This window comes from Benincasa hispida, chromosome 3 (genome assembly GCF_027475165.1).
Source record: "Benincasa hispida cultivar pf3 chromosome 3, pf3_genome.v1.1, whole genome shotgun sequence".
Lineage (NCBI taxonomy): Eukaryota > Viridiplantae > Streptophyta > Magnoliopsida > Cucurbitales > Cucurbitaceae > Benincasa > Benincasa hispida.
This window is the reverse complement of record NC_143480.1, coordinates 25,710,928-25,718,678: the sequence shown is the minus strand read 5'-3', so window position 1 is coordinate 25,718,678 and position 7,751 is coordinate 25,710,928. Positions and strand designations below refer to the sequence as shown.

At 33.1% G+C, this 7,751-nt stretch overlaps 1 protein-coding gene across 1 annotated transcript; it reads left to right on the top strand.

The window, feature by feature from the left end:
- The first annotated feature begins 5,558 nt into the window (after window positions 1-5,558).
- On the top strand, window positions 5,559-7,449 carry LOC120074220 (uncharacterized). Its single transcript, XM_039027274.2, has one exon. It carries the CDS (start codon window positions 5,993-5,995, stop codon window positions 7,160-7,162), a length of 1,170 nt encoding a protein of 389 aa, XP_038883202.1. The 5' UTR covers window positions 5,559-5,992; the 3' UTR covers window positions 7,163-7,449.
- The last annotated feature ends 302 nt before the right edge of the window (window positions 7,450-7,751 follow it).

The window sequence follows — 7,751 nt, the reverse complement described above, 5'->3', positions numbered from 1 at the left end:
GATACATAAGTGCACAAATTGCACTAAGTTGTGGTACTTCAAAACCAAGAAGTTTTTCATTATCATCTTGAGGTCGAAATATATCTTTCTTCACATCTAGTGAACAAACTTCTATTGGAATGTTCAATGGATATCCTTTGTCCGTATAAAATCTTTTCTAAACTTTTCATGCATAAGTTGACTGACGAACAAATATCCAACTGCTCAATTTGCAAGTCAAGACAAAATTTTGTTTTCTCGAGATCTTTCATCTCAAATTATTTCTTAAAATATTTTATTCAGAAGTCCCAATTATATTTAAGCGATTAACATATACAGTTATAATAGTAAATCATGACTATGATTTCTTTATAAAAACATATGGACAAAATGGATTGTTTTGATATCCTTCTTCTAACAAATATCCACTAAGGCGATTGTACCACATTCGTTTAGATTATTTCAATCTATATAGTGATCTTTATAATTTATTGAATACAATTATCGAGAATTTGATTTATATGTTTCAGGTACCTTAAATCCTTATGAGAATCTCATATAAATATCATTGTCAAGAGATCCATATAAATATGTTGCGACTACATCCATAAGATGCATATCCAGATTTTCAGACACAGTTAGACCAATTAAATATCTTAGTGTAATTGCATCCACAATCGGAGAATATGTCTCCTCATAATCAATACCAGGTCTTTGTGAAAAACCTTGTGCATCTAGTCTTGCTTTATATCTTGTGACCTCATTGTTTTCATTTATTTTCCTAACAAATACCCATTTGTATCTCACAGGTTTGACACCTTCTGGTGTTCAGACTACTAGTTCAAAAATCTAATGTTTTGAAAGTGAGTTTAATTCTATTTCGATTGCTTCTTCAACTAAAGCCGATATTTTCTATGTCGACATTCTTCAACAGATTTTCGTTCAGAATCTTCATTTTCAGATATAATATCAAGAACAACATTATACACAAAAATTTTGTTAATAACAACAAGAGTTTGGTCCCATTTTTGCTTATCATGACATATTTATTGAAATCTCAATATTATCAGTATTTCACCTTCCTCACTAGCCATGTCAAGGATTTCTTTATGGGTATTTACATCATCAACCAAGTCTTTTTTACTATTAATTATTTTTTTTTGAGGATTTTTATCTTTGGAACCCACTGGTCTACCACGCTTCTGGCGTGTTCCAGACTCCTTACTGACAACTTGCTGTGTTGGGATATCAATTTTCGATGGAATATTTGTAGCTGGTATATGTGACTTAGTTACTTTTTTTGTATCTATAAATGCATTTGGTAACTGATTTGCTATATTTTGCAAATGAATTATCTTCTGAATTTCAAGTTCACATTGTTGTACGGGGATCTAAATAAGATAATAACGATGCATTCCATGTAATTTCTTTTTCCAACTTCTTAATTCCTCCCCCTAATGTTGGAAAATTTGTCACAATAAAATGACAATTAGAAAATTATGTAGTAAATACATCATCCGTCAAGGATTCAAAATATTTAATAATTGATGGGGAATCATATCCAACATATATTCCTAACCTCTTTTGAGGATCCATCTTAGTACGTTGTGGTGGAGCAATTGGAACATATGTTACACATCCAAAAATTCTCAGATGGGAAATATCTAGCTTATGGCCACAAGCTAATTGTAATAACGAGTACTTATAATAAAATACTGGCCTAATGTGTACAAGTGATACTGCATGCAAAATAGCACGTGCCCATACAGATGTAGGAAGTTTAACTCTCATAAGCAATGGTCTAGCAATTAACTGCAGACATTATATGAATAATTATGCTAAACCATTTTGTGTATAAACATGAGCTACATGATGTTCAACACTTATCCCAATTGACATACAAAAATTATCAAAAGCTTGTGATGTAAATTCACTAGCATTATCAAGACGAATGGTCTTAATTGTATAATCAGAAAATTGTGCTCTTAACTTAATTATTTGAGCAAGTAATCTTGCAAATGCAAGATTTTGACTTGATAATAAGCACACGTGTGACCATATGCTTGTTGCATCTATTAATACCATAAAATATCTAAATGGTTCACTTGGTGGGTTAATAGGTCTACATATATCACATTGAATTCGTTCTAAAAATACAGGTGATTCAGTCCCCACTTTGACTAGTAATAGTCCAAACATCACATGATAATTCATTATATTGAAGAATCTTTTGGCTTTTTAATGGATGTCTATTTGAATTCTCAATAATTCTTCTCATCATTATAGATCTTGGATGACCTAATCGGTCATGTCGAATTGTAAATATTCTGGATTTATGAACTTCAGGTTCATTATTGCATATATTTCAATTACTCATATATGAGTATAATATAATCCAGAAGATAAAATAGACAACTCTTCTAGTATACGTTTTTCATATGAGACAGTAGATATGATATAAAGATACTCCATATTATTTTTTCAATCAATCTCAATATGATAACCATTGCAACATATATCTTTAAAACTAAGTAGATTTCTCTTTGATTGACTAGAGAATAATACATTGTCAATTGTAAATTTTGTTTCTCTAGGCAAAATAATATTTGCTTTTTCATACCCTTCAATTAAGTTTGCAGAACCTGATATTGTATTGACTTTTGCTTCCAACATTGTCAATTTGGAAAAATATTTTCTACTTGTAAGTATTGTATGTGTAGTTGCATTGTCTGCCAGACATGAATCTTCTTTACTCATTTTTTAGTCACCCAACGTATAAAAATGACCTAGGTTTCTTCATTAAGAGAAAATAATTACAATAAGAAAAACAACATCTGAAATATACAAAGGTTAACATCTACCAAGAGAAAAAAACATGGAGATGAAGAAAAAAATAACATTAAGTCTAGATATTTTCAAAGTTAAAGGAAACACTTGATGTTCCATCAATTTTGCTAATTTTCTCTTCAGGAGGTTCAAAGTAGTCCACCACATCCAAATGTGTCATATGGAATGAGTTAAATATATCATTATCCTGGTATGCAAAATTTGCTTTTAACATTTTTGTCTTTTTCCTTCAGGGATGCTTGATAGAGATCAACTAAGTATTTTTGATGTACGACAAGTACGTGACCAATGTCCAATCATTCTGCATTGGAAGCATTTATTTTCAATACTTTTTAACTCTTATCTTGTGGAGTTTTTCCTTTGTGATCATCATTCTGTGTGGTTATTTTGAAATTTGAATGATCAGAACGACCATAATGAAAATAATAATTATTTCTTCCTCTGCCACGACCACGACCTCGATCACGACCACGACCTCGACCACAATTAGTATTAAAATTCACAGCATTCACTTCAGGGAATGGTATCGTCTCGATTGGTCGAAATTCATAATTTTTCATTAATAACTCATTATTTTGTTCGGTCACGAGAAGACATGAAATTAGTTTAGAATATTGTTTAAAACAGAATATTGTTTAAAACCTTTTTCTTGATATTGTTGTGGCAGGAGCATGTTTGAGACATGAAATGTAGAAAATGTCTTCTCTTACATATTAGCATCAATAATTTTCTCTCCGCATAACAACAGTTTCAAATTGATTTTAAATAATGCGGAGTTTTAATCACTTACTGATTTGAAATCTTATAGTCTCAAGTGCATCCACTCATAACGAGCTTTATGAAGAATAATTGTTTTTTGATGATCATACCTCTCTTTCAAAATTTTCATAAGATACAGGGATCTTTTATTGTAAGATACTCTATTTTCAATCCCCCATGGAGATGATGATGAAAGAAAATCATAGTTTTTGCTTTGTCCGGACTAGATACCGTATTTCTTTTTTTAATAGTCTCTCTGAGATTCATAACATCTAGGTGGATTTCAGCATCAAGTACCCATGAAAAATAATTATTGCTGTTAGTATCAAGGGCGAAAATTTCTAATTTTGTGAGATATTTCATGGTAACACTATCATAAAATATTGTATTTATATTAGAAATTTAATAGATATTAAATATGCAAAATAACGTTAAATTTATCAATCATAACGAGGAGGAAGAAACCGACATACCTTTAGCGAGGAAAATGATAGGAGCGTCATACTAATAATGTGTTGTGAATTTGAGGAGTACAACGGCGCACAACGAGACACGGATATGGAGAAAATATAATTTGATAATCTAGGAAGCACAGATACTTCTAATTGGGTAGAGAATCGGTATCAGATACGGATACGTCTAGATACGTGGCAGCTACGTGATTTGGAGTATCTGATTTTTTTATTTTTATTTTTAATTTTCAGATACGCGTATCTACTTCCAGATACGTGAATGGGATACATGGGACAATTTTTTGTTTCAAATTTAAGCCTAACCTACAACCCATTTAATTTTAGTGCATGTTTAGGAGTGATTTTAAAATCATCAAAAATCAAAATTTTCATTTTTAAAATCACTCGAAAACACAATTTTAATTACTCAAAATTAATTTAATTTTCAATTTTACACTTTTAAATGCAATTTTCATATCATCAAAATTAGTTTTGAAGAATTAAACATGTTTCACGGTGATTTTGAAAATGACAAAAGTGATTTCAACAACTTTAAAATTACTTCCAAACATAAAAGTCCACTTAAATTGAGCAATCCAAAACAAAATAAAACAAAATAAATTAAAAATGATAAAACATAAAAAAAATTAAAAAAAACCCGAAGCGTAATTAAATCTTCATTCTTCCCTTCTCTCTCACTATTTAAATCATGATTCACACCTCCTTCATCCTCAACTTCATTATTCAATCTTCATCTTCCACTTCTTTCCTATCATCTACTCTAGTCACTCAACAATCAGTCGACGTTACTGGATTTTTTTTTAAGTTTTCACTCTCTTCTTGAATCTATTGTAATGTAACTTAAAATATGTATTATAGCAATTATATATATATATATATATAATACGTATCTTCAACGTATCCGTATCTTAATTTTTTAGAAATTAACGTATGGCTTTATCATATCATATTCGTATCATGTATCCGTATCTGTATATATGTTTCTTAGTTGGTAATAATATATAATAAAATAAATAAAGGGTTTTTTTTTTAAATATATAAATATGTTTAAAAATATTTACATTTTATAGCAAAAAGTTCCAAAACTTCAAGCACTTTTGGAACTTTTTTGTTATAAAGTATAAATATTTTTTAGATTTTTCTATTTATAAGAATTTTCCATAAATAAATATTAAAATAAATATAATATAATATATAAATATATAAAATAAATAAATAACAAAGAACGAATTTCTCCACTTTCTCCAATCTTTTTGGATTGATCACCGTGTCTTTCGAAACTCACACAATTTAGCAAATACGAGGTGGATTACATACATATGGATAATGATATATACATGTAAAAAATGTAAATGTCGCAAATGCCTTAACTACTGATATACATTTGATAATAATACACATACTTGTCAATCACACACTTATTTATATTGCTAATGAGCTTAATACATTTGACTGAAATATTTAATATACTTAATAACGATGCACTCTACTAATATATTATTAATAAATTTATTCGTTTATATCGGTGATAAACTTGATACACTAATTTATGGGTGAAAAATACGTGGCTCGGAATTCTTTCCTGGAGGGGAAGGCTGACTCGGAAGTCCTTTTTTCCGAAGAAATAAAAAAGACTGGAAGTCCTGAACGCGGTAATGGCGTAATAAAGTGGATTGACTTACAGACACTCTCCCATGGAAATGAAAGCGAAACGAAGGACCAATTCCAAGTAAAATGCCACTGTCTTTGTCTTCAACCATAACCCACAAACCACTTCCCCCAATTAACCATTTCACATTCCTTTCGAATCCATCATCATCATCTTCCTCGAAACTTCCTTTACATTTCCAACCAATCGATCCCCACTTTCTGATTCCTCTTCGTTTCATGATCCACACACAGGCTTCCACTCCGATCTCTTCCCCATCCACGCCATGTCCTGCATATGGAAGTGCGTTTGGACCCCAGCTCATTTTGAAATTTGTTCTTCACTCTGTTCTCCTAAATGTTCCGGTCTCTGTTTTCGCCCACAGCCACGCCCGCCGCCGCCTCTTCCTCTGCCTCAGCTTCCGTCTTCCACCGTCCCCCCCCAACCCCATTCCCGTTCCCCAGGAAGGACGACTTTACTTCTTCTCAGTTTGATCACTACAGCAACTCTGGTCGCCGCCATCTTCCTGGTTTGTCTTCTTTTCAAGAAATTTAGGGAGCATCGTAACTCAAGAAATAATCGCCGCCCGATTCTGTTCGATGTTCGAGGAGAGAATCTGCCCGATAACGATGAAGAAGGACCCGTTCTCGACCACCACGTATGGTACATCAATACCGTCGGTCTTCAGCAATCGGTAATCGATTCAATCACCATGTTCAAGTACAGGAAGAACGAGAAATTAATTGACGGATCAGACTGCTCGATCTGCCTCGGCGAGTTTCAAGATGATGAGAGCCTTCGACTGTTGCCCAAATGCAGCCACGCCTTTCATGTTCCTTGCATCGATACGTGGTTGAGATCGCACAAAAACTGCCCTCTCTGTCGCGCTCCAGTCCTGTCCAATTCCGCCGCCCCAAATTTAGCCCCCATCGAACTGATCACGACCCAGCCGGCGCCGATCGAAGAAACCCAAATGGAAACAGAGGCCATAGAGGAAGAAAACAGAGAAGTTGAAAATAATGGAGAAGTGGGTAGCAGTGGTGGAGAAAATTCTGAAATTCTCATCAAAGGGCTGTCTCGGACTTTAAGCAATTTGACTGAGAATCAAAATGGCGAGGCTGTGGAAGACGAAGGACAGGCAATAAGAAGGTCGGTTTCAATGGATTCAGTTTCTGCAATGGCGATTTATCAAGCCACGGCCAAAATACAAATTCCAGAAGAAGGGTGTTCTTCAAATGGGCCGATAGTGGAAGTGAAGAATTCAAGTTGTTCTAGAAATCTTCCATTTCCAAAGGGGGGAGTTGGAAATCAGAGCTTGTACAATCTGGTGAAGAGCATTTCATTTGGGCGTCCTATGCAGAAAGAGGGGATTTCAATGAAAAGATTCAGTTCGGGAAGAAGGAAGTTACAATGGGCCAGACATTACAGAAGCCAGAGCTCGGTCCTTCCGCTGTGAGAAATGAAGAAATCTTTTCTCTGCCGTTTCAAGAAGTTGCCCTATTCCTGTAGTATGTGTATGAAGCTGCAGCAAACTCTGGGCTGTTCAGTTCGGGGTTTTTAAGGTAGGATACGAATAGAATGAATAAAGAAGAAAGGCTATGATTTGAATTATGGATTATAAAAGATGGGTATTGCTGTTAATTAATAGATCAAATTATGAGGTTAGTGAGTTTGTATCTTTCCTTAATGGATTAATATAGTTTTGTTTGAAGTATATGATGAATGGATATGGTTTTTTGCCAATTGAATATAGCTTTTACTCTACTTTATATTTATTTATATATGTAAGATTTTCGAAGCGTGTTTGTATGCCAACATGGAAGAGGAGGAATGCTAAGTATGTATTTGTATTTGTAATGTATGGTGGTCAAGCAAATGATCTATTTAATTATTTTGGTACTTCTCCAGTCTAGTCAAATGATTTGTTTATTTGAAGTAAATCATACTCTTTCTTTCTTTGGCTGTTTGTGGTGTACTTGTAGATGGTTCTTTGCTTTTAGTAAATTTCTTGGACACAAACATTTGGATTAAAATCTATTGATATG

Excerpts from the sequence above, each read along its gene's own strand:
- LOC120074220 (XM_039027274.2), top strand. The coding sequence starts at position 5,993 with ATGTCCTGCATATGGAAGTGCGTTTGGACCCCAGCTCATTTTGAAATT.